The 26,201-nt window shown below is 47.5% G+C and overlaps 1 protein-coding gene across 5 annotated transcripts in view; it reads left to right on the top strand.

Annotated features, from left to right (window-relative positions):
* The window catches only part of plekhn1 (pleckstrin homology domain containing, family N member 1), a 52,715-nt gene extending 27,256 nt beyond the window's left edge, over nt 1-25,459 (top strand). For 2 of the 5 annotated variants that reach the window (XM_038773272.1, XM_038773273.1), the window contains exons 10-18: nt 130-284; nt 1,562-1,789; nt 3,402-3,596; nt 5,229-5,447; nt 6,988-7,227; nt 11,847-12,074; nt 15,082-15,130; nt 20,088-20,141; nt 25,025-25,459. In XM_038773272.1, the coding sequence (XP_038629200.1) occupies nt 130-284; nt 1,562-1,789; nt 3,402-3,596; nt 5,229-5,447; nt 6,988-7,227; nt 11,847-12,074; nt 15,082-15,130; nt 20,088-20,141; nt 25,025-25,251 (1,595 nt within the window). In that variant the 3' untranslated portion in view covers nt 25,252-25,459. The remainder of the gene's footprint in view (nt 1-129; nt 285-1,561; nt 1,790-3,401; nt 3,597-5,228; nt 5,448-6,987; nt 7,228-11,846; nt 12,075-15,081; nt 15,131-20,087; nt 20,142-25,024) is intronic. The other 3 variants (XM_038773275.1, XM_038773274.1, XM_038773276.1) reach the window with 3 other exon arrangements.
* The last annotated feature ends 742 nt before the right edge of the window (nt 25,460-26,201 follow it).

The following is a 26,201-nucleotide window of genomic DNA, read 5'->3' as shown; positions in this document are numbered from 1 at the left end:
ATCTAACAGTCGCAAGCTGAACACATCAATCAGCTCACAGCCTCTTCCCGGGCATTGCATATTCTCTAGATGACCATATGACGGGTAATTTGTCCATGTTCACTATGTTTCTAATCCTTTATATTCCAGGTAAAATGATCAACCACATCATGGTGACGTCCAAGAATAGAACAGCTCACCAAAACATAATACATCACCTGGATTCTGCAGGGGTCAGAGTTCAAAAAGCTTCCCAGGTCAACAAAGGACGTGATTGCAAACGCTCTCCAGAATGCAGAGCTCAGGTAGATACAATTCACAATATGTACAAATAACTGCAATATCCAACAGTGGGAAAGACTGCAAAACATCAAGGGCAGTTTTATGAAAAGAAAATCAGAGGTTTTCTTCCATCTTTTTTGTGAAATTGTGTGATGTATCCGTGTTCCTGCACTTATGCATTTTCTCACCTTTATGTAAATCACACCAGAATGTATTAATTATTTCCTTGTGATTTTCCTCCACTCTTGTCAGAGGATGTTGAGGGATCTGGATGAAATTGTTTTCTCCATACTTTTGACAGAAGCATTAGCCCCTTTATACTAACGGGGTTAACCCATCAGCTCAATGGCAGACAAATAAACATGCAGTGATCATCTGTCTGCCACTTTCCCCAATCTGCCACTTCATTTCCATTGCCAGGAGATAGAAGCTGCTCATTATCATGAAAAAGGAGAATTGAAAAAAGTATACGTACATGGGCAGCATGGTGGCACAGTGGTTAGCATCGCTGCCTCACAGCGCCAGGGTCCCGGGTTCGATTCCGATCTTGGGGCACTGTGTGTGAGGAGTTTCCACGTCCTCCCTGTGTCTGCGTGGGGTTCCTCTGGGTGCTTGTTTTCCTCCCACAACTCAAAGATGTGCAGGTTAGGTGGATTGGTCATTATTGATGCACGATAGGGCAGCACGGTGGCGCAGTGGGTTAGCCCTGCAGCCTCACGGCACCGAGGTTCCAGGTTCCATCCCGGCTCTGGGTCACTGTCCGTGTGGAGTTTGAACATTCCCCCCCCCGTGATTGCGTGGGTTTCGCCCCCACAACCCAAAGATGTGCGGAGTAGGTGGATTGGCCTCGCTAAATTGCCCCTTTGTTGGAAAAAATGAATTGAGTACTCTAATTTTTATTTTTTTTAATTATTGATGCATGGGGTTACGGGGGAGTAAGCCTGGATGGAGTGTTCTTTCGGAGGATCAGTGTAGACTTGATGGGCTGAATGGCCTCCTTCTGCACTGTAGGGATTCTATGCATTACGTTCCAATCAATTCAAGGTATTTTAATTCAATTTAGCATTGAGTTCCATCCCTCCATTGTGAGATTCAATTGATTGGATCAATTTTTTCTGTGCACAGAATTGACTTTGAATGATAAGGAGTAGACTGTATATGTTACGTAAGATAGCAGTGTTACGTACCGATGGGACAGGAGTGGTCCTGCCAAAGGCATGTGTCCGTGATCCAACCCGAACCATTGACAAAATCTGTTTCAGTTCTGTTTCTTGGCGATTAAAACATTCATTAACTCTAGCTTGCAGATAAGCACAGACCTTCACTGGAACCACACAGCAGCCCGACAGTGTACGGTATATTCACGTTCCCCCAGAAACCTGTCGAAATGATTTCTGTGTCTGAAGATCTGCCCACGCCGGTTACTGACAATGCGCTGGGTCCACTCACCTCTCCTGACTATGCTGAGCCTTACACACCTCCTCCCCGAACATTCTTAGCACCAGCTGAACCTTTAAAACAGAATTCAGTAAGTGATGTTTTATTCGCTAAAATATTGTGAGATTATTCGACAGTTCTGTCGGTGCACCACCGAGAGTATTTTTTGTTAAAATTAAGGAGATTGTCAATTAGAAAGGAGAGTGAGATTTGCAGCTGTGCAACATACATCATCTCTCTCGGACGCACACTGAAATGTTTTGTACACAATTAATTGTTTTGAAGTTTATGGACTGTTAAAGTGTAAACAGGTATGGCAGCCAATTTGCATTACAGTTGCAAGATCTGTGAACAACAATGAAATCAACACTTTAGATGGTTCTTTTTGAAGGTGGAATGTTAATTAAGATATTAGGATATTTCTCGGCCCATCCAAAACATTTTCTTTTTAAATGACACGTAGGATTAACATGGCAATGAAGTTACTGTGAAAAGCCCCTAGTCGCCACACTCCGGCCCCTGTTCAGGTGCACACGGGGAGAATTCAGAATGTCCAAATTACCTACAGCACGTCTTTCGGGACTTGTGGGAGGAAACTGGAGCGCCCAGAGGAAACCCACACTGCCACTTCATTTCCATTGCCAGGAGATAGAAGCTGCTCATTATCATGAAAAAGGAGAATTGAAAAAAGTATACGTACATGGGCAGCATGGTGGCACAGTGGTTAGCATCGCTGCCTCACAGCGCCAGGGTCCCGGGTTCGATTCCAATCTTGGGGCACTGTGTGTGAGGAGTTTCCACGTCCTCCCTGTGTCTGTGTGGGTTTCCTCTGGGTGCTTCCACTGTCTGCACAGACAGTGACCCAAGCCGGGAATCGAACCTGGGACTCTGGAGCTGTGAAGCAACTGTGTTAACCACTGTGCTACCGTGCATGTCATTGACAGGTAGAAACAGACCATATTTCAACATCTCACCCTGGGCAAGTGGGTGGCATGGTAGCACAGTGGTTAACACTGCTGCCTCACAGCCCCATGAACCAGGGTTCGAATCCAGCCTTGGGTCACTGTGTGGCGTTTGCATGTTCTATCTGTCTGTGTGGGTTTCCTCCGGATGCTCCGGTTTCCTCCCATAGTCCATAGATGTGCAGGTTAAGTGGATTGGCCATGATAAAATTGGCCCTTATTGTCTGTGATGTGCTGGTTCGGTGGGGTTATGGGGATAGGGCAGGCAAATGGGCCGAGGTAGTGTGTTCTTTCAGAGCGTCGGTGCAGACTCCTTCTGCACTGTCGTGATTCTATGATTAGAAAGTGACGTACTCCAGCGATGTGGGCATTAAAAAGTGGGTTGTGACTCAAAAAGTTTACATCAGGCTGTAAAAACAATGCCTCTCATGTTTAAGAGATAAAGACATTAGGGAATTGTAAAGGACAACTGATTGCAGGGTTGCAAGAGTTCTGGTGCTGTTGGGGTGAGTTTGACCTGTTAGTCAAAGGTTCCCCTTTGACCCCTGACCTGTTTGAGGTGTGCCTGCTCCAGTCTGACATACGTTAAAATGAGATATATTTGGGTGAAGACTCTCTCATTCCATTTACTAAATGATCAGTGACATCAACTGTGACAGAAGAGGATGTAATGTTGAGCGTAATATTTATACTGTTAGATGCTGAAGACTAAGTTACATGAATGACCTGTATCCGTTTCAGTCTGCATACAAGCACAATTCTTCACCCTTGCCAATCCGTGGAAGCAGTATGAGATTCTCAGACCGCAGAGCGTTTACCCTGTCCCAGCCTCCACCTCTACCTTCAGAACGTTGCTGGTCACCAGCTTATGCGGAACCCTTTACAGCACGGAGAATGCAGCCACTGTCTCCTGGGAACGGATCCTCTCACAGAGATGTAAGTGTGGGTATAAATCTTGTGCAGAAATGTTTCATTTTTATGGTATACCAGGAACTACATCGAGTCAATGGCTCAGAAACAGGCTATTAGGCCTGAATGATTTCGACTGACATTAATGCATGATATAGAACATAGAACAGTACAGGCCCTTCGGCCCACGATGTTGTGCCGACCATTTATACTAATCTAAGATCAACCTAACCTACACCTCTTCAATTTACTGATGTCCATGTGCCTGTCCAAGAGTCGCTTAAATGTCCCTAATGACTCTGACTCCACCACCTCTGCTGGCAGAGCATTCCACACACCCACCACTCTCTGTGTAAAGAACCTACCCCTGACATCTCCCCTATACCTTCCTCCAATCACCATAAAATTATGTCCCCTTGTGACAGCCATTTCCGCCCTGGGGAAAAGTCTTTGGCGATCCACTCTATCCATGCCTCTCATTACCTTGTGCACCTCTATCAAGTCACCTCTCTCCCTTCTTCGCTCCAGTGAGAAAAGCCCCAACTCCCTCAACCTTTCTTCATAAGACATGTCCTCCGGTCCAGGCAGCATCCTGGTAAAGCATCCACATCCTTCCTATAATGAGGCGACCAGAACTGGACACAATATTCCAAATGTGTTCTAACTAGGATTTTATAAAGCTGCAGCAAAACCTCGTGGCTCTTAAACTCAATCCCCCTGTTAATGAAATACGCCTTCTTAACAACCCTATCAACTTGGGTGACAACTTTGAGGGATCTAAGTACGTGGACCCCAAGATCCCTCTGTTCCTCCACACTTCCAAGAATCCTGCCTTTAACCCTGTATTCAGCATTCAAATTCGATCTTCCAAAATGAATCACTTCACATTTATCAAGGTTGAACTCCATCTGCCATTTCTTAGCCCAGCTCTGCATCCTGTCAATGTCCTGTTGTAACCTGCAACCAGGGCCGGCTCAAGGCACCGGCAACTCGGGCAGTCGCCCGGGGCGCCATGTGCTAGGGGGCGCCAGACTCTGGTCCCGCGCATGCGCAGTTGGGCCGGTGCCAACCAGCGCATGCGCGGTGGCCGCCCTCCCCCAGGGCAGCCCCCCCGCTCGGTCCGCCGCCCCCGCCCCCCCCTCGGGTCCGCCCCCTCCTCGGGTCCGCCCCCCCCCCCGCCCCCTCCTTGGGTCCGCCCCCTCCTCAGGTCCGCCCCCCCCCCCGCGCCCCCTCCTCGGGTCCGCCCCTCCTTGGCCCCCCTCCTCTCCCCCCCCCCCCCCCCTCCTCGGCCCCCCCTCCTCGGCCCCCCCCCCCCCCCCCCCCCAAGGGCGCCAAAGTTCAGCTTGCCCGTGGCGCCAGCATCCCTAGGGCCGGCGCTGCCTGCAACAACCCTCAACACTATCTATAACACCCCCAAGCTTCGTGTCATCGGCAAACTTACTAACCCACCCTTCCACTTCCTCATCCAAGTCATTTATAAAAAACACAAAGATATGAGCCTGTTTATTCAGGAAAGGTTATTTTAAACAACTAAATTCTCTTTGTTACTGTGTTTTGAGTTTGGCTTTTGAGCATCTTGAGCTGAGTTGCGTTGCACTGAAATATCGTAACTGTGTTGGTCAGATGAGTTGCCACAAATATTTATTTCACTTATTTCAGATGGTAAACAGCCAAGATTCATCCAAAAAACATCCTATATCAGGATCCAACATCTCCAGATTATCTCCTATTTCAATGCAGCCTTGCAACAACACAAACAACTATTGTTCACCTCTTGATAAGAATTTGAACAACCTCCTATCTCCAACGTATGCTGTGCCTTATGTCCCGTTTAAGTTACGACCAGCCCCTCCTGCAAAACCTGTTTGGCTTAGAGAGGTAAGCAATACTTTGCCAGACCAAGAACAGAACTGGGTCAGAAATACAATGCTTGGCACTTGACGACTGGGATCAAGGAGACATCAGACACCTTGAGTGTGTTATTAAATATATTAATATTAGAAAAGTGCTAGAATATTGAAACCAGCTCTGCTGTAATATTATACATTGGAAAAGCATTGTACAATATTAGCCATAAGCATGTTAATTTGCTCATATTAAATTCCTCTGTTAATTTGAGCTAAGTGGTTATAGCACGTCTGTGAATGTGTGAACATATTTATTACTCATTTCTTCCACCAGGCAATAGACACTGTTAGTTCAGTTGGCAGCGCTCCGGTTGTGTCAAGAGGTGGCGGGTTCAAGTCCCACTCTGCCCACTCAATGGGCAGCACGGTAGCATAGTGGTTAGCATCAATGCTTCACAGCTCCAGGGTCCCAGGTTTCGTTCCCGGCTGGGTCACTGTCTGTGCGGAGTCTGCACGTCCTCCCCGTGTGTGCGTGGGTTTCCTCCGGGTGCTCCGGTTTCCTCCCACAGTCCAAAGATGTGCGGGTTAGGTGGATTGGCCATGCTAAATTGCCCGTAGTGTCCTAAAAAGTAAGGTTAAGGGGGAGTTGTTGGGTTACGGGTATAGGGTGGATACGTGAGTTTGAGTAGGGTGATCATTGCTCGGCACAACATCGAGGGCCGAAGGGCCTGTTCTGTGCTGTACTGTTCTAAATTCCTGTGCATATAATCCAGGCTGACACGTCAGTGGATCCCCGAGAGAGGCCAGGACACAGGCTCAGCTGTGATGCTCACTACAGTTGAACAGCCTGCAGGCCACCCCCTCTCTAAGTAAAGGGGTTGAGTTAGCGTCCAAGGAACCAGATGCATCAGCATCTTCGGAAAGAGCACGAGGGAGAATTGCAAAAACCAAAACTAGCAACAGAATCCTGACATGGCAAAGGTTTACATATGAATTGATGCCAAAGATTTGTGGGTGCGGAAATCAATGGAATTATCACTCTTTGCTATGGTGCCAACTGACCATGTTGCATGATTGGGAGATAGAAAAAATACCATGTGCAGCACGGCAGCACAGTGGTGAGCATTGTTGCTTCACAGTGCCAGAGTCCCAGGTTTGATTCCCGACTTTGGTCACTGTCTGTGTGGAGTCTGCGCGTTCTCCCCGTGTCTGTGTGGGTTTCCTCCGGGTGCTCCGGTTTCCTCCCACAAAGTCCTGGAAAATGTGCTTGTTTGGTGAATTGGACATTCTGAATTCTCCCTCGGTGTACCCGAACAGGCGCCGGAGTGTGGTGACCAGGGGCTTTTCACAGTAATATCATTACAGTGTTAATGTAAGCCTATTTGTGACAATAATAAATGTTATTATTATTTAGATAGCAGAACATTCTTTACCAGATATGAATCAGATTTTTGTGCTAAACACCGGCTGTATTAAGTGATTTTCTTTTTTAATAAACTCAGTTCCGGTTATGGCACAGTTTGCAAAATCCTTATAAGATATGGAGGATAAATAATTTCATTGCCTTTTAGTCCATGTCCAGACCCAATTCTTCATCATTACCACACAGAGGGGGGGATCGGAATGTACCACTCCGTGAGACCCTTGCCTTGCCACAGTCACCAGCCAAACCCAATTGTGGCTTTGGAAAGGATCTCAACTCATTCACGGCCCGTCACCGCGATGTCCCGTTGTCGCCGCTATACGCTCAGCCCTTTAAAGTTGCCAGGAGGCAGCTAGCCCCGCCTACCGTCAGTCTCTCTGCTGCAGGCGTAAGTACAATTAAAATACACACATATATATTCATTGTATTAAAAACAGACCAGGCTGGAAAATGTTCCGTAGGTCAGGTGGCATCTGTGGGAGAGAGAAACAGAGTTTACAATATCTGATAAAACATTAATTCTGTTTCCCCACATGGATGCTGCCTGCCCTGCTGAGCATTTTCTGCTTTTATTTCAAACTTCCAGTATTTTGATGCCACGTTTATTGTGGTTTATTTTAACTGTTTGCAATGCTCCCTGCCGACGGACAGAGATCAGCAGCAACCTGCACACATTTTGACAAGGGTAGCTGGTCTGGGGTAGATTATTGTACATCTTGCTCATTCTCATCTCCATCGTCTCTCCCACCACCTCGAATGGGCCCCAACATCCTTGTGCGCTGTTGCCAATTCTAGTTGGGTGTATTCCTGGAGGTTTCGTCGCATGATATTCTATCTCCAACCAAATAGCCTTTTTTCTGCTAAGCTCTGAAATCCTTATAATGATTACATAGACGTGTTCTAAGGAGGATGCACAATTTAAAGAACCCTGACCCCACGGTAAATTCTGAAGCCCTGAGTCGGTTCTGGAGGGTTGGCAACTTTGCCCTCGTGAGGGGCAGCACGGTGGCGCAGTGGGTTAGCCCTGCAGCCTCACGGCGCCGAGGTCCCACGTTCGATCCCGGCTCTGGGTCACTGTCCGCGCGGAGTTTGCACATTCTTCCCCCGTGTTTGCGTTTGTTTCGCCCCCACAACCCAAAGATGTGCAGGGTGGGTGGATTGGCCACGCTAAATTGCCCCTTAATTGGTAAGAAATGAATTGGGTACTCAAAATTTATTTTTTTAAACGTTGCCCTCGTGAGGCCACAGAGTGAAGGCTGACCATCAAAATGGAGGCCAATCGGGCAGCACGGTGGCGCAGTGGTTAGCATTGATGCCTACGGTGCTGAGGACCCGGGTTCGAATCCCGGCCCTGGGTCACTGTCCGTGTGGAGTTTGCACATTCTCCCCGTGTCTGCGTGGGTTTCGCCCCCACAACCTAAAGATGTGCAGGTTAGGTGGATTGGCTACGCTAAATTGCCCCTTAATTGGAAAAAAAAATTGGGTACTCTAAATTTATTAAAAAATACGGAGGCCAATCCTTCACTCCTGTGATACCGGATGCTGAGACAGACACATGCATATGCACGCACACATACACAGAAACATGTGTGCACACATACACAGACAAACATGTGTGCATACACAAACACACATACATACGCAGAAATAGATGTGTGCACAAGTGCATGCAAACATGCACACATATGCAGACAACCACGCATGCATACACACACACACACGCACACGCAGCCAAGCGTGCACACCCACCTTTTGCAGCCAGAGAGATCCGTTGACACAGAACACAAATATTTGCTGCTTGGTTGAGCTCAATGCCACACTGGTGATCTAAATCTCTCGCTACGGCACTGAAGTGTCAGCGCAGATGAAGTGCTTGTGACCTTGAGTGGGTTGAAGCCGCCTCACTCGAAGACGCAATCGAGGCTGAAATTCCTGTGCAGCAGTGGGGGAACGCTCAATTACTGAAAGGGTCGCCTCCCCGATGAGTCTTTAAGCTGAGGGGCCACCTGCACGTTCAGGTGGGCGTAAAGCCCATGAAGCTGTTTGATGAACAGGGAGCTCCCCTGGTGCCCTGGCCGACACCACCCAGCCTGTGGAAGGACCAAAATAGATTGGCCGATCATTTATCTCATTGCTGATTACAGGTACCAGCTGAGTGCGAATTGAAAGCTGTGCTTCCTTAACCAGTGACCACAGTTCAAAATAGCTGATTGGTTAGGAAGTACTTTGGGGTAAAGTTTTCAGGGCTATGGGGGAAACAGTAGAGTAATGGGACAAAGTGCCAACATAGGCATGGCCGGAGAATTCCGGCCAGTGTCTATTTACAAGCAAATAACTTAAGGGCAGCTCGGTGGCCCTGCCGCCTCACGGCGCTGAGGTCCCAGGTTCGATCCCGGTCCCGGGTCGCTGTCCGTGTGAAGTTTTCACATTCTCCCCCAAAGATGTGCAGGGTAGGTGGATTGGCCACGCTAAATTGGGGGGGAAAAAAAGAATTGGGTACTCTAAATTTATTTTAAAATTAATTTAACTTCAGATGGATGCTGCTGTTTTCTTTCCACTGGCGCGCACACTGCGTACGCAACGTGCGCGTGTTACAACCTGCCCGTAATCCACACGAGAGAAGCAAATTTCTGCGGATTTTTTCAAAATCTGATTTTTTTCAAAACTGGACAATCTGACGGCAGCTGTGGAGAGAGAAGGGAGTTAAGGTTTCGAGTCTGGATGGCTCTTTGTCAAAGCTGGAGATACTGGAAATAGGGTCAGACTTGTACTGTTGTGGAGCGATGGGGACAGAGATGTTGTGGACAGAAAGACAAAAGGAATGTAAATAGCTAAGAAGGGTGCTGATAATGGCACCGAGATCAGAACGTGTTAATGGCTGAACAAAGGGAAGCAGTGTGTACGAAAGATTAAATGAAACTGGGTGAAAAGGAATGCTTTGAGACGGGTTGAGTCGGCACGGGTGGAGCGAGATAATGAGTGTGTGCTTCCAGAAACCTGAGTTATAAACCCACCACAACAACTAAATTCAGTCTGTTTAAAAAAAATGATCACTTTGAGATGACTGGATTGCCATAAAAAACAACAAATAGCCCGCTAATGCCATTTGGGAAAGAAAATCTGCTGTCCTTTCCTGGCCAGGCCTACATGTGATTCCAGACCAAAGCAATGTGGTTGACTCTTAATAAAAGCAAATTACTGCGGATGCTGGAATCTGAAACGAAAGAGAAAATGCTGGAAAATCTCAGCAAGTCTGGCAGCATCTGTAGGGAGAGAAAAGAGCTAACGTTTCGAGTCCGATAACTCTTTGGGGTTGACTCTTAAATGCACTCTGAAATGGCCTAGCGAGCCACTCATAGAATTCCTACAGTGCAGAAAGAAGCCATTCGGCCCATCGTGTCTGCAACGGCCCATGCTCTGATAGAGCACGCTACATTGGCCCATAAGACATAAGAGCAGAACTAGGCTCGGCCCATCGAGTCTGCTCCGCTGTTCAATCATGGCTGATATTTTCTCATCCCCATTCTCCTGCCTTCTCCCCATAACTCCTGGTCCCCTTATTAATCAAGAACCTATCTATAAGATAGACCCAATCCCCCACTCCTAGCCCCATAACCTCATCTAACCTTTTTGGGGCAATTTCCCCCAAAAAATCACCAAATCCACCTAACCTGCACATCTTTGGACTGTGGGAAGAAACCGGAGCACCCGGAGGAAACCCACACAGACACGGGGAGAACGTGCAAAGTCCACACAGACAGTCACCCGAGGCTGGAATCGAACCTGGGACCCCGGTGCTGTGAGGTAGCAGTGCTAACCACTGTGCCGCCTCAGCTGGGCAATTAGGGATGGGCCTTGCCAGCGGCATCCACATCCTGTGGATGAATATAAAGAATGCAAACATTCCCGTCCCAGCCCTGAAAAGAGCTCAGTAATACTGTGAACACCTTTGACCAAAGGACAACAGGAAGTGGTTTGATTATGTGCAAACATTGCAAAGTGTTGTTGACGCAGCACAAGTATAAACTACCGTAGTGTCATGCTACAATTAGCAGGTGCTTCAGTGTAACAGTTAAGTCTCTCACCGTCTCTCAGAGGGAAAAGGCATGACAAACAATGTGTCACCAAACTATTAACCTGATGATGCATTTGTGCATAAGCCTTTGAGTAAAAATTAGAAAATAGGCTCTGGTGTGGAGTTCAAATGCAATTCCATTTGATTTGATGATAATCCCCCCCTGCCTAACCGTTCTGAGTTTTCCCCACAGAGTCACCCAGTTCCTTGCCAAATTGGACCTATTCCAAATTCAATCCATCATAAAGACAGTAATCACACCTGGAGAGGTTATGGAGTGAAAGAAAGAACTTACCTTTGTATAGCGCCTGACCACAGGTCTCTTTTCCACACCCCCCCCCCCCCCCCCCCGCCCCGCAAAAAAAAAGCTGCACAGCCAATGAATAATACCATTCGAATGTTCATTGCAGGAAACATAGCAGCCATTTGTACACAGCAAGATCCCACAAACAGCAATGGCCAGATGATCGGGAAGTGATTATTGGCTTGGGCCTCAGAAAATGGCAGCCTCATTCAGTCTGTGCTGCTCTTCTGAGGTTAGCTCTGAGATTCATTGTTGAGTAAGAAATCTTACAACAGCAGGTTAATGTCCAACATGTTTGCTTCAAACACTAGCTTTCGGAGCACAGCTCCTTCCTCGGGTGAATGTGCTGTGCTCCAAAAGCTCGTGTTTGAAGCAAACATGTTGGGCTTTAACCTGGTGCTGTAAGACTTCTTGCTGTGCCCACCCCAGTCCAACGCCGGCATCTCCACATCCTGTTCATTGTTGAGGCAGTGTAGAAGAGTTCTGCACCTAATCTTTCTCTGGGAGGGAAGTCTGAAATTGAGGATTTCATTCCCTAGCGTTGACCTGCTCCGGAAAAAAATTATGAATTGTGGAAAAAAAATTGTTAAAAGCCAAATGAAAATCTTTATCTCTATTTTTTTTTCAGCTTGCAAGCAAACAAAATGGTTCATTAGTAAAAGACCAATGGAGTAACATGCACATATTGGGACTGGAACGTTTACCCCGTTCTTCTCTGCCATCAAGTTCTCTGTCAGGCAGCAGCTCCTGTTCATACCTGGAGGAAAACCCCTTGACAAACCCTCTGTCCCCACCATACGCTGAACCATATCTTCCTCAGTCAATGTTCCCCGCTGACCATTTCTGGATGACCAAAGTAAGCATTGTGCTGGAGTGTACAAACTACTAATGCAATCACTGGAACAAGAGTTTTAGAAATTATGTGGAGATGCCGGCGTTGGACTGGGGTGAGCACAGTAAGAAGTCTTACAACACCAGGTTAAAGTCCCAACAGATTTGTTTCAAATCACTAGCTTTCGGAGCACTGCTCCTTCCTCAGGTGAAGAAGCACTGCTCTTTCACCTGAGGAAGGAGCAGTGCTCCGAAAGCTAGTGATTTGAAACAAACCTGTTGGACTTTAACCTGGTGTTGTAAGACTTCTTCATAAATTATAGAATCCCTACAGTGCCGAAGAAGGCAATTCGGCCCATCGAGTCTGCGCCGACCCTCTGAAAGAGCACTCCACCCACGCCCACTACCCCTCCCTATCCCCAAACTGCACATCTTTGGACTGTGGGAGGAATCCGGAGCATCCGGAGGAAAGCACGGTAGCATTGTGGATAGCACAATCGCTTCACAGATCCAGGGTCCCAGGTTCGATTCCGGCTTGGGTCACTGTCTGTGCGGAGTCTGCACGTCCTCCTCGTGTGTGTGTGTGGGTTTCCTCCGGGTGCTCCGGTTTCCTCCCACAGTCCAAAGATGTGCAGGTTAGGTGGATTGGCCATGATAAATTGCCCTTGGTGTCCCGAGGTTGCCCTTAGTGTTGGGTGGGGTTACTGGGTTATGGGGATAGGGTGGAGTTGTTGACCTTTGGTAGGGTGCTCTTTCCAAGAGCCGGTGCAGACTCGATGGGCTGAATGGCCTCCTTCTGCACTGTAAATTCTATGAAATTCTATGAAACCCACGTAGACAGTGGGAGAACATGCAAACTTCAGACAGTGACCCAAGGCCGGAATTGAGCCCAGGTCCCTGCCGCTGCGAGGCAGCAGTGCTAACCACTGTGCCACCGTGCCAGCCTCACAGAACCAGGGGACCATTTTTTTTTTTAAATGCCCCTTAACCGCAAAAGAAAAGTCGTATAGTGCTTTGAAATGGTGGAATTCTCGAAGGGCTAGGAGGCTGGGTGGATTTTATGTACAAGTGGATTTTGCTTGTCCTCCATGTTGGTTAATGAGGTTGTTCTATGTCAAGGAATCCTGACTAAATTTGACATCGAAAATGTCAGCTGGACTCTGTACCCATCATAGAAAGTTCATAGAAAAAAATACCCTTTCTGAAAATAGACTGATACTAAGTCATATTGTTTGCTTGGGGGCTGGTTTAGTTCAGTGGGCTAGACAATTGGTTCGTGATGCAGAGCGAGGCCAGCAGTGTGGGTGCAATTCCCCTACCAGCTGAGGTTATTCATGAAGGCCCCTTCTCACCTTTGACCCTGGTCTGAGGTGTGGTGATCCTCAGGTTAAATCACCACCAGTCCACATTTGGAGCACTGTGTGCAGTTCTGGTCGCCTCATTTTAGGAAGGATGTGGAAGCTTTGGAAAAGGTGCAAAGGAGATTTACCAGGATGTTGCCTGGAATGGAGAGTAGGTCTTACGAGGAAAGGTTCAGGGTGCTTGGCCTGTTCTCATTAGAACGGAGAAGGATGAGGGGCGACTTGATAGAGCTTTATAAGATGATCAGGGGAATAGATAGAGTAGACAGTCAGAGACTTTTTCCCCGGGTGGAACAAACCATTACAGGGGGACATAAATTTAAGGTGAATGGTGGAAGATACAGGGGGGATGTCAGAGGTAGGTTCTGTACCCAGAGAGTAGTAGGGGCAAGGAATGCACTGCCTGTGGTAGTAGTTGAGTCAGAAACATTCGGGACTTTCAAGCGGCTATTGGATAGGTACATGGATTACGGTAGAATGATGGGGTGTAGACTAATTTGTTCTTATCTGGGACAGAAGTTTGGCACAACATCGTGGGCCGAAGGGCCTGTTCTGTGCTGTATTGTTCTATGTTCTATGTTTAAGCTTATCAATGGCAAAATAAAGTGCATGACTGTGAAAATAATGGTTTTCTGCCCAGATATTGCCTCTGTCGAGGAAAGTCTAATATATTCTATCAATTATTGTTCCTTCACAAATCTTTGACTTGTGATCAAATTCATTCCCATTATTATTCACTCTTAAAGAAGCAATGCGAGGAACATAGGAACAGAAGTGAGAGAATCATGGGGGGGGGGGGGGGGGGGGGGGTTTCTCGCACCCATTGCAAGAGTGGGCCAGCAGTAGATGCACTTCGCAGAAGCTGGCCCCGCTGCAATGTGCTCCGGATGGGCTAAACAAGCAGGAAATGGGACCTTAGTGACAGGATGTCCCGCCATCAATAATTTGGCCCTTAGCTCGAGCAGTCCCAGCACAGCCAGAACAGTTGTGGGCACTGCTGGGACTGTGGGTAGGCCCAAGAGGAAGAGCCATGGTGTTCGGAGTGAGGTAAGCCCTGAGCTTTTAGGACAGGAAGGGATCTGGCAACCTAGAGGGGTTCGTGGGTGGGGTGGGAGGGGAACAAAGTGAGTGGGTTTTGGAGGTCAGGTGGGGAGTAGCAAGAGGGGGGCTGTATCAGCTTGCTGGGGTGTCCCTGATACATACGGGGCACCCCTGTGAAAGATGTCACCTTCTTCTAGCATGCCTTTTAAGCAGTTTGCCCATGGCTACATGCTTGTGGCAGCGTATTATCCAGGTTAATTGGCTTGGTATCAAGCACGATAGACCCTTAATTAATTATTTAACAATGTCAGGCGGGCTACTCGTTTATGGCTTGTGGTAGTCACCACTGATGTATATATTAGGTGATTTGTGGTAAGGCCCTGTACTACAGGTACGGGGGTAGTTCCCTGCCTGCTGGCTCCGCCCAGTAGGCGGAGTATAAATATGTGTGCTCCCTGTACAGCAGCCACTTCGCCAGCTGCTGTAGGAGGCCACACATCTTAGTGTAATAAAGCCTCGATTGCATTCAACTCTCGTCTTTGTGTAATTGATCGTGCGTCATGGCTTAAAGTACCTTTGTTTTCAACCCGTGCAGTGTTGCTGGTCTGAACTGTCCTTCCTCTTTTGCAGGAAGGATCGCCGAGAGGAAGTACTGATTTTTCTGTCCAATGCTTAAAAGGTACACACAACGCCGTTTTTAAAAAAAAGAATAGTTTTGTCCCGGGGGTGGCTGACGCTCCAATAGGATGGAGGTATTCAGGTGGTTAGGTGCTCTGCCTATGTCCTATTTTTTTAATAATTTAGAGTACCCAATTCATTTTTTCCAATTAAGGGGCAATTTAGCATGGCCAATCCACCTACCCTGCACATCTTTGGGTTGTGGGGGTGAAACCTGCACAAACACGGGGAGAATGTGCAAACTCCACACGGGCAGTGACCCAGAGCCGGGATCGAACCTGGGACCTCGGCGCCGTGAGGCAGCAGTGCTACCCACTGCGCCACCATGTTGCCCGCTCTGCCTATGTCTAATAGGCCGGGCTGGGAGATGGTAGTAATGTTACATAGTAATCAATCGGCCCAGGCTAATGCTCTGGGGACGTGGATGACGGCAACTGGTGGAATTTAAATTCAATTAATGTGAAATTGGAAGCTAGTCTCAGTAATGGCGACCGTTACAACTATTATCAATTGTTGTAAGAACTGATCTGGCTCACTGACGCCCCCTAGGGAAGGACATCTGCCATCTTTATCCGTCTGGCCTAAATGACCCACAGCAATGTGGTTGACTCTTAACTGCCCCCCCACCCCCACCCCCACCCCGCAATGGCCGAGGGAGCCATTCAGTTGCCAGGGCAACAAATGCCAGCAATGCCTACGTCCCAGGGACAATTAACAAACTGGAGCTGCAATTTCCAAGAGGTCGGGGATTTCTGTATGATCAGGGTCAACGCAGCCAGCCAAAAGATCATTGGCCCGAAAGCCTTTGTTAACTTAGAAGCTCTTGAGACTGATTAACCATGTGGCAAGAAGTGAGGGATAATGAGATCGGGGGGGGCCACATTCAGCATGGGCAGCGATAACCCAAGAACCATCTACTGAAAGATTTGAATCCAGCGCTCAGTGGCAGCAAAGACCAGCTATCTGCAGGGTCTCCTTCCCTTATATTTTAAATGAAGAAAAAACAAGTTTGACCATAACCTCATCTATGTGGCAGTTTCGGGGCATTAATTTAGCTGTTTATGTAAACGCCTCATGGAATCATAGAATTCCTACAGTGTAGAAGGAGGCCATTTGGCCCATCGAGTGTGCACCCACTCTCTGAAAGGGCACTGCACCCAGATCCACTCGCCCACCCTGCGCTATCCCTTTAATCATCTCTGGACACTAAGAGAACACTAGTGCTAACCAACTTGCTGTCCTCCTGTGAGGGACACAGTCGGGCTAGAAGAATTGATGTGAATTGGCAGGGCAATTCGTGGTAAAATATCTTCCTGATTCAAGTCAACCCAACAAAAAGGCGTTAAGTTGTCTTTTGCCGGGCAGCACGGTGGCGCAGTGGGTTAGCCCGGCTGCCTCACGGCGCCGAGGTCCCAGGTTCGACCCCGGCTCTGGGTCACTGTCCGTGTGGAGTTTGCACATTCTCCCCGTGTCTGCGTGGGTTTCGCCCCCACAACCCAAAGATGTGCAGGCTAGGTGGATTGGCCAGGCTAAATTGCCCCTTAATTGAAAAAAATGAATTGGGTACTCTAAATTTTTTTTAGAAAAAAAAGCCTTTTGCCATTGCTGCTGTGGCTTATCGATACACAAAAAAAAGGCACCTTCAATTATTGTTTTTTGGAATTTATAGTTGAAGGTAGATCAACCAATTTAGTGAATGATGTTGGCACAATGGCTGTGTGGAGCAGGGTGACAGCACATTTCCAGCTGTGGTTTCCTCATCCTGAAGGTGTGGCATGACTCACGGTCAGAATGTCAACTGTATAGAAACAGACAGGAATGGCGACCTTAACTCTAAAGCATAAAACAACTGCCCCTGAACAGGAAAATCAACTTAATTCGTACTTGTCCTTGTCCTCCTGTTCTGACCCCTCCCCCACACCCCTTCTTGACCGTTTAGCCCAGATCCACACCTCACAACTCGAGCCAGATTTCCCCTCTGGAATGTGCCATTTTTAAAAATTTGTGCTCAGGATGTGAGCATTACTGCTGAGGCTAACATTTATTGCACATCCCTAATTGCCCTTGGGAAGCTGGTGGTGAGCCACCTTCTTGAACCATGACCCCCGCCATACCCTTTCCTGTCATAGTTTGGTACAAATGAGCGTCTCGCGAGGCTACTGCAGAGGGGACAGTTGAGAGTAAACCATATTGTTATAGATCTGGAGTCACATGTAGGCCAGACCAGGTAAGGACGGCAAATTTCCTTCCCGAAAGAATATTCCCAAAGAATATTACTGAACCAGGTGGGCTTGTATGATAGTCAGGTAGATTTATGATCATTATTAACTGTGCTAACCACAGTTGCTTCACAGCTCCAGGGTCCCAGGTTCGATTCCCAGCTTGGGTCACTGGCTGTGCGGATTCTGCACATCCTCCCTGTGTGTGCGTGGGTTTCCTCCGGATGCTCCAATTTCCTCCCACAGTCCAAAGATGTGCGGGTTAGGTGGATTGGCCATGATAAATTGCCCTTAGTGTCCATTAAGGTTAGGTGGGGTTACTGGGTTAGAGATAGGGTGGAGGTGTGGGGCTTAAGTAGGGTGCTCTTTCCAAGAGCCGGTGCAGACTCGATGGGCCGAATGGCCTCCTGCACTGTGAATTCTATCATTAATGAGACTAGCATTCTGTTCCAGATTTATTAAATTAATTTAAGTTTACCCAGCTGCCAGTGTGGGATTTGAACCCATGTCTCCGAAGCATTATCCATCCTTTGGGTTATTAGTCCAGTAACATCACCATCCCACTACGCCTCCCTGAGGTTGACTGAAGGAGTGCTGCCCTGTTTGCAGAGGCTGTCCCATGAGTGAGGTGTTCAACTGAGACCCCAACTACCTGTTCAGGGGAATGCAAAAGATCCTTTCCACTGCGCAAGGAAGAACCAAGTGTTCACCTCGGGCAACCTTTCCCCCTCAACAAACGGGTGACAAGATTATGCATTCTTTTGGACTTTTATAATTGATCATGGCCAATCCATCTAACCTGCACATCTTTGGACTGTGGGAGGAAACTGGAGCACCCGGAGGAAACCCACGCAGACATGGAGAGAACATGCAAACAGGCCACATATAAAGTTTTATTCCACATTGCCATCAATGTGCGTACAATGCAAATTGTTGATACCAACAACATCTTGGGGTGGAATTTTCCGAAAAAATTGCAGTTGCAATTTTTGGCGCGGAAATCAGTGTGATTCCCGCCAACCCCAGTGGAGTGATCCGGACTGTAATTTTCACTTCGAATTATTTATTTTCCCCACGTGAGAAACGGTATGCTTGAAACGCGAAGCATCTGATTCACCCTTCCGGGGGTATCTGAGCATTTAAATGAAGCTGCATTTAAACGGTACTCTAAATTTATTAAAACAAAAACACGCTGAGTTTTGTTACAATTAATTCAACTTCGTGCAAATCAGGTCTGCACCCTTCTTGGACGTGAACCCGATCGTATCCTTGGAGATGTTCGCGATCGGAGCTCTCAGTGGTGCAGATCCCAGTTCTGGCCTCTTTGCAAGATTTAGCGGCCATGACGGGATTTGCACCCACGGCTAACAGGCCTGCTAAATCCTGCCCTTGGGGTCCGGTTTCGAAGTTCTCCAGAACAGAGAGAGCAGTGCCAGAAAGAGCCCTTCCTGAACATGCATTCCTGCAGAACTGCAACAGGATGAACCAAGGTGCAACAGCAGTGCAGCTTTCTTTGGGCTTCGAGAGCCAAGCGTTCAGGAGCTGCAATTAGCCACAGGTTGGACAACCTTAGTTTAGCTATTCCACTGCTGAGCTAAAACATATTGCAGTTCTCCTAAAGCTGGAAACCTGAAATCAATTAGGAAAATGCTGATAGAACCCAAGGAAACAGAGATAAACGTTTCAGATCAATGACCTTCCATCAGAACTGGAAATAGTGGTCCCAGGTTCGAATCCCGGCCCTGGGTCACTGTCCGTGTGGAGTTTGCACATTCTCCCCGTGTCTGCGTGGGTTTCGCCCCCACAACCCAAAAAGATGTGCAGGCTAGGTGAATTGGCCATGCTAAATTGCTCCTTAATTGGAAAACATAATTGGGTACTCTAAAAAATTTTTTAAAAAGAACTGGAAATAGTTATGGGTGTAAAAGGTTTTAAGCAAGTTAAAAGACACGAGGAGGATGGGAAGAGGAAAAAGCAAAAGGGAAGGGCTGAGATTGGAAGAAAAGCAGGAGGGAAGGCAGATTATGTTCCCGATTCTGCCATTCACACTTCCTCGAGACACATGAGGTATATATTCCTGCCCCGCCTGCCACGGGAATCATCGAGGACAGGACGGACAATTTTGCGGACTATTTAAAGGTCATTGACCTCGAGCAGGAATTTCCAATCTCAGGGACTGGAAAATCCCGCCCATCTTTTGTTTCTTTTTTTTTTAAATTCAGAGTATGCAATTATTATTTTTTTTTCCCAATTAAGGGGCAATTTAGAGTGGCCAATCCACCTAACCGACACATCTTTGGGTTGTGGGGGTGAGACCCACGCAGACACGGGGAGAATGTGCAAACTCCACACGGACAGTGACCCAGGGCCGGGATTCGAACCTGGGTCCTCAGCGCTGTAGGCTGCAGTGCTAACCACTGTGCCACGTGCCGCCCTCCATCTTTTAGTTTCTTTATCTTTCCCATTGCTATTCACTTTGGTTTTGCATCATCAACCCTTTTGTCATTTAATTTCTCCGACCTAAATTGAGAGCAACAGGTTAGATAAGACTTGATAGCGCAATTTACTGAGAACATTTCAGTTAGTGATTGATACCAGCTGCTTCTTGTTACAAGGAAGAGTGCAAAAATTGACGCGATTATATCAGAATATACGTGGTTAAAATTGAAACGTTTTGATGTTAGTGCTTCAAACTTGGGATAAAAAACACTCAGCATGTTTTTTCTCTCCTTTCTCCAGATGACTCCTCTGAATATTATGCAATTATCCAACTTTTAGACAGCTATCGAGAAGGTGACTTGTTCTCTATATTATCATATAGCTAATATGTCTATCTTGAAAGTCCCTTTCAGTCATGTTGTCAAAGGTTTAATTGACCAAAAGGCTCATGTTTAACCCTCAACCCCATGGTCGCCTCAATTGGGTCTCTGCTCCAGTGTTGGAAATGGATTCCGAGCCCCAGGTTTATGAAGGGAAATCTATTCAGCGTCCCCAATCCCGATTCCAGTTCAGGGGTAAATATTAGGAATGATTCTGTAATCGCTGTGCGGAGATGTGCTTGATGGAGCATGGGCCAGAGAATTGGGGAACTAATGCCATATGCCTTTTTCCAACTTGTACTACTATGGAATACGGTTTACCCGGCTGGGCTTTGCGTTCGAGGGTAGGGTAGGTGGGGGGCGGGAATAATGAACGCACTTCTCTCGGTTGATGGCTTGATAAGGATAAGCTATGATTCCCACCATGTCAAATAGCCTTCCCATTCTCGCTGCCTATGCTGAAGCACAAAGTGTCGCTTCTTGATTGAAGCTGAACCTCAGAGTGAACTACACGATGAGGAGAGGATATGTGGAGAACATTCCCTGATATTCTATAGGAAATGGGCAAGACATTAGGCAAAAGTCCAACATTTAGAAGTGTTTCCGTGATTGGCGAACACTTGCTAAACAATCCTGATTGTGTGTCTGTGTGGGTTTCCTCCGGGTGCTCCGGTTTCTTCCCACAAGTCCCGAAAGACGTACTGTTAGGAGAATTAGATATTCTGAATTCTCCCTCTGTGTACCCGAACAGGCGCCGGAGTGTGGCGACTGGGGGCTTTTCACAGTAACTTCAGTGCAGTGTTAATGTAAGCCTACTTCTGACACTGATAAAGATTATTATTATTATTATCAGTTGGACTCACAGTGTGGCTCACTTATGCATGTTCGAAGCCACATATATTCACACACAGGGCCCTATACTTGGTGGACAGAAGGAGCCTGTCCATGCATCGCACCTTTTTCAACTAAGCAAAAGCCATTCCCCAGTTCATTCCCCACAGTAATGCCTTGACCAGAATCGGGGAGACAGCCATTCCCCAGTTCATTCCCCACAGCAATGCCTTGACCAGAATCGGGGAGACAGCCATTCCCCAGTTCATTCCCCACAGCAATGCCTTGACCAGAATCACCCTGCGTGGTTTCAATTTGAACAGTCACTTGGCATTTAACTGTTCCCTGCTGCGTTCTCCATGGCCATGCCTCTGTAAATCAGAGTCCACTTGACAACCAATCAGCACTGTCTTCTCATGCAGTATAAATTGTTGATCCCTTCACTGGCAGTAATCCTCCGATCTGTCCCGGCAAGAACCTTAGGCATCATGTCTCTATTTTTCAGCAATACCCAAATCTTCATTGCACAAGCTAGGGTTGTATTCTTTGGGATTAAGAAAGTTAAGGGATGATTTGGTCAAAGTTTTCAAGATCTTGATGGAAACGGATCGAATAGGTCAAGAAACTATTTCTACTGGTTGGGGACTTCAGGATTAGGGAGCAGGATCTAAAAATCAGCCACATTGTCCCCGAGTGTGAAATTAGGAAACATTCGACACACAAAGGTGCTGGACGTTTGGAATTCCCTTCCGTAAATGGAAGGCGTTGCTGTGTCACATGTGGCTTTTAAATCTGGGATTAATAGTTTTCTGTCATCTAAAGGTATTAAGCAAAATGGAGCAAAGGTGACAGATTAAATCACAGTTACGCCATGATCTCCCTGAATGGTGGAACAGACTTGAACGGCTAAAATTATGTCCTATGTTCCTTTCAATGATTAACCAGCTTGCTGCAACCTTCAGACCATATATCAGTCCACCTTTTCAAAATTTCCAAATGACTTGAACAAGGCACGAAATATTTAGAAAATTCATGGAACCATAGAAGTCCTGCAGTGCAGAAGGAGATAGCTCGGCCCATCTAGTCTACACCGGCCCTCTGAAAGAGCACCCCACCCATGCCCACTACCCTGCCCTATCCCCGTACCCCACCTGACCTGCACATCTTTGCACACTATTGGGAGTTTAGCAAGGCCAATACACCCAAGGTGCACATATTTGGGCACTATTGGGAGCCAGGCCAGTACACCTAACCTGCACATCTTTGGACTGTGGGAGAAAGTGGCGAACCTGAGGAAACCCACAGACACGGGGAGAACGTGCAAACTATGCACAGTCAAGAATTTTGAGGGGCGGGGGAAATCGGGGCAGACAGGAAAGCGGAGTTAATAATAACAATCGCTTATTGTCACAAGTAGGCTTCAATGAAGTTGTGAAAAGCCCCTAGTCGCCACATTCCGGCACCTGTTCAGGGAGGCCTGTACGGGAATTGAACCCGCGCTGCTGGCCTTGTTCTGCATTACAAGCCAGCTGCTTAGCCCACTGTGCTAAACCAGCCCCTAGTTGAGCTCACAATCAGATCAGTCATGAAGGGCTGAATGGCCTCCTCCTGCTCCTAGGTCCTATGTTCTTAGTAGCTATATCTTCTGGAACAGAACAAAACAGCACTGAGACTTTATCATAGACAAAATGAAGATTCTTGCCAGCAGAGTACAATAATCCATGCACTTTAACAGGCTAGTTTAACCTGTACTAGTGCTGACCAATATAACTCGGTGAGGAAATGAGCTGACCTCTGTGGGCCCAAGAACAGTCTCAGGCCTGGGGATTTTGCTGTGTAAATATATTAACATACAAAGAGGCGAGGAGTTACTCCAGAATTCCTTTCAACATGAGTGATTTGAAACCAGTTCACACCCTGTCTGAATATGCCAAGCATCTGTACATTAATAGTTGCAGCGTGTAATTATAGGGCCTTCATTTTTTTTCGCAATGGTGCACTGGGTTATATAGTGAGTCTTGTGGGGTTTATGTCACTGCACTCATTGTATTTAGGAAGAATGAGTAAGGGCAGGACCCATTGAGGTCTAGACGTGGGGTCGTAGATGTTTTGACTTTTCCCAAAGTGGGCAAATGCAAATAAAACCAAATAGATGTGAACCAACATAGTTCATATCAGCTTTGCAACGTAGAAAAGTTTTGAAGCTCATGGATGTTTTCCTTCTATCATTAAGTCACTTGACACATTTTGGCTAAATGAGATACCAATAACAGACTTGGCCGAATCCATACTTGTTCGGGTCAATTTAAGATCCGGGCCGGGATTCCCCCCTACCCGGCGGGCCGGAGTGGCGTGAACCACTCCGGCGTCAGGCCTCCCCAAAGGTGCGGAAGTCCGCGCATGCGCCGGAGCGTCAGCGGCTGCTGATGTCATACCGGCGCATGTGCAGGGGAGGGGGTCACTTCCACCCCCGCCATGGCCTTCACAAGAAAAAGAGTGTCCCCACAGCACAGGCCTGCCCGCTGATCGGTGGGTCCCGATCGCGGGCCAGGCCACCGTGGGGGCACCCCCCCGGGGTCAGATCGCCCCGCACCCCCCCCCCCCCCCCCCGGACCCCAGGGGCCCGCCCACGCGACCAGTCCCGCCAGCACCAGAGGTGGTTTAAACCACACCCACCGGCGGGAAAGGCCTGTCAGTGGCGGGGCTTCGGCCCATCGCGGCCGGAGAACCGCCGCGAGGGGCCCGGGGGGGGGGGGGGTCGGAGAATTCTGCCCCCGATATCTCTTCCCATTTTCCACTCAACAATCCAGACTTCAAATATGGCTGTGCACCTTCTTTATTACCAGTCCATGCTGGGTTATCTCATCTCAGATACAACATCAGTTGAGGGCTTAGCGACCATTGGCCTTGATGGTTTGAAGTCAGACATGGGAAATAAGAATATCAAGATGGGGATTAAGAAATAGGAGAAAGATCTGTCCGTGCGGAGTTTGCTCATTCTCCCCGTGTCTGCGTGGGTTTCGCCCCCACAACCCAAAGATGTTTTTGTACCGGGCAGCACGGCAGCATTGTGGATAGCACAATTGCTTCACAGCTCCAGGGTCCCAGGTTCGATTCCGGCTTGGGTCACTGTCTGTGCGGAGTCCGCACATCCTCCCCATGTGTGCGTCGGTTTCCTCCGGGTGCTCCGCTTTCCTCCCACAGTCCAAAGATGTGCAGGTTAGGTGGATTGGCCATGATAAATTGCCCTTAGTGTCCAAAATTGCCCTTAGTGTTGGGTGGGGTTATGGGGATAGGGTGGAGGTGTTGACCTTGGGTAGGGTGCTCTTTCCAAGAGCCGGTGCAGACTCGATGGGCCGAATGGCCTCCTTCTGCACTGTAAATTCTATGATATCTATGTGCAGGCTTGGTGGATTGACCATGCTACATTGCCCCTTAATTGGAAAAAATGAATTGGGTACTCTAAATTTATTTTTTTTAAAAGAAATAGGAGAAAGAGTTGGCTGTGCAGCTCTTGAGCCTTCCTCCTTCATTCAATTCACCCCACTTTCCTGCCCTGTCTGCACATCTTTTGATTTCCCTAGTTAAGCAAAAGAAAAACCAGCCTAAGACTCCCACTCTTGAGTTACACCTTGTGACCTCTGCTGGAAGACACATATATGATTAATCTGGGTGAAGATATAAATTACGCAGGTTATCCCCGGGCGAGAAGGGAATAAAAATGTAGAAGATATTTTCCTTAAGAAGACAGAAAGGAAGTACTGTGTGCTGGGAGGAGGGGAGAGGATCTTTCTGAAGGTCCCAATACTGGAAACATCAGTCACCTTTACCGACGTCTCCTGCGAGAAATGTTTATTCCTGGACAAGGTCAAAACTGGTTTGAAAACTGCAATGAAGTATCCATATTAGAGCACATTGATGTAAATAAAATCTAAAGTGACATTTTAAATTAAGTGTGAGAAAGTTTCTGTGAAAAGGAATGTGTAGCAAACCACAAGGTTAACTCCGTGAACCTTACCTCTGCAGGAAGGGGCATAAGTTGGTACAGTGATGATAGCAGGTTCTCGATGACATCGTCTGAACACACATACGCAGAACTGGAAAGTGTCCCAGATGACTCCGACTATGAGTTTTGGGAATTTGACATCAAACAACAAGACATTCCGCATCTTTCTGCTCCGACCCTTATGAAGCTACGTCAGCGAGGGATCAATGATTCGCGGCTACAGGGAAGGGTGCACAGATGGTCATGAACACCTTCTAGGAACTCTTGCTTGACCATTTTTTTTGGAAGACTGCCCCAGGAGTGGAATGCGCCAATACGTACGCAGGTATCCCTGGGCGAGAACCTGCCTGGGTTTCTCCTTTCTGTTGAGCTCTCCGGTCAATGCCAATGCTGCCCTGCTTGAAAGAGAAATTCAGAGAACCTTCGAAATGTCTTCTTTGCTTCCCGCCCCCCCCCCCCCCCCCCCCCCCCCCCCCAAAGATATTTGAGAGTTGAGAAAACACGACCTGGAGGGAGAGACAGCTTTTGGCCACCTGGATGGAGTATTCGTTCCACCTTCAGCCTCCAGCGCACTGAGGCAGAGTGTTTACTTTGCGGCCTGTAACTCTGGGCTCGATTAAGGCGCAAAACAATTACAATATTTGTGAAATAATTCATGATGTGAGCCGGTCTTATGTCATTCTCTTGTGTTAATATTGTTAATGTTCATATTTTTAATAATATTTCTATTTGCTTTGTTAAAATATTGTTCAATGCATTAAATGTAACGACAGGTAAAAGGGCACTGTGATAACCCTGACTAAACTTTATTCTAATAACTTGCCTGAAATTGTGTGTTCGTAACAAATTATGTATAATTATTATGCAATTTTTTTATAATGCTGAACCATTTTAATAAAGCTTCCTGTGGTGTTATTATTTGTGTCATTTCTCATTTTCGCGCATAAAGCCTTGGCAGGGGAGAATTGTTTCTTTTTAAATTTAGAGTATCAATTCTTTTTTTCCAATTAAGGGGCAATTTAGCATGGCCAATCCATCTACCCTGCACATCTTTTTGGGTTGTGTGGGTGAGACCCACACAGACATGGGGAAAGTGTGCAAACTCCACACAGACAGTGACCCAGAGCCGGGATCGAACCTGGCACCCGTGAGACTGCAGAGCTAACCACTGCGCTACCGTGCTTCCCTTGCAGAGGA

Source organism: Scyliorhinus canicula, chromosome 16 (assembly GCF_902713615.1).
Source record: "Scyliorhinus canicula chromosome 16, sScyCan1.1, whole genome shotgun sequence".
In the NCBI taxonomy this organism is placed as follows: Eukaryota; Metazoa; Chordata; class Chondrichthyes; order Carcharhiniformes; family Scyliorhinidae; genus Scyliorhinus; species Scyliorhinus canicula.
The sequence above is the reverse complement of the archived record's forward strand: the minus strand, read 5'-3'. Positions and strand labels throughout refer to the sequence as shown.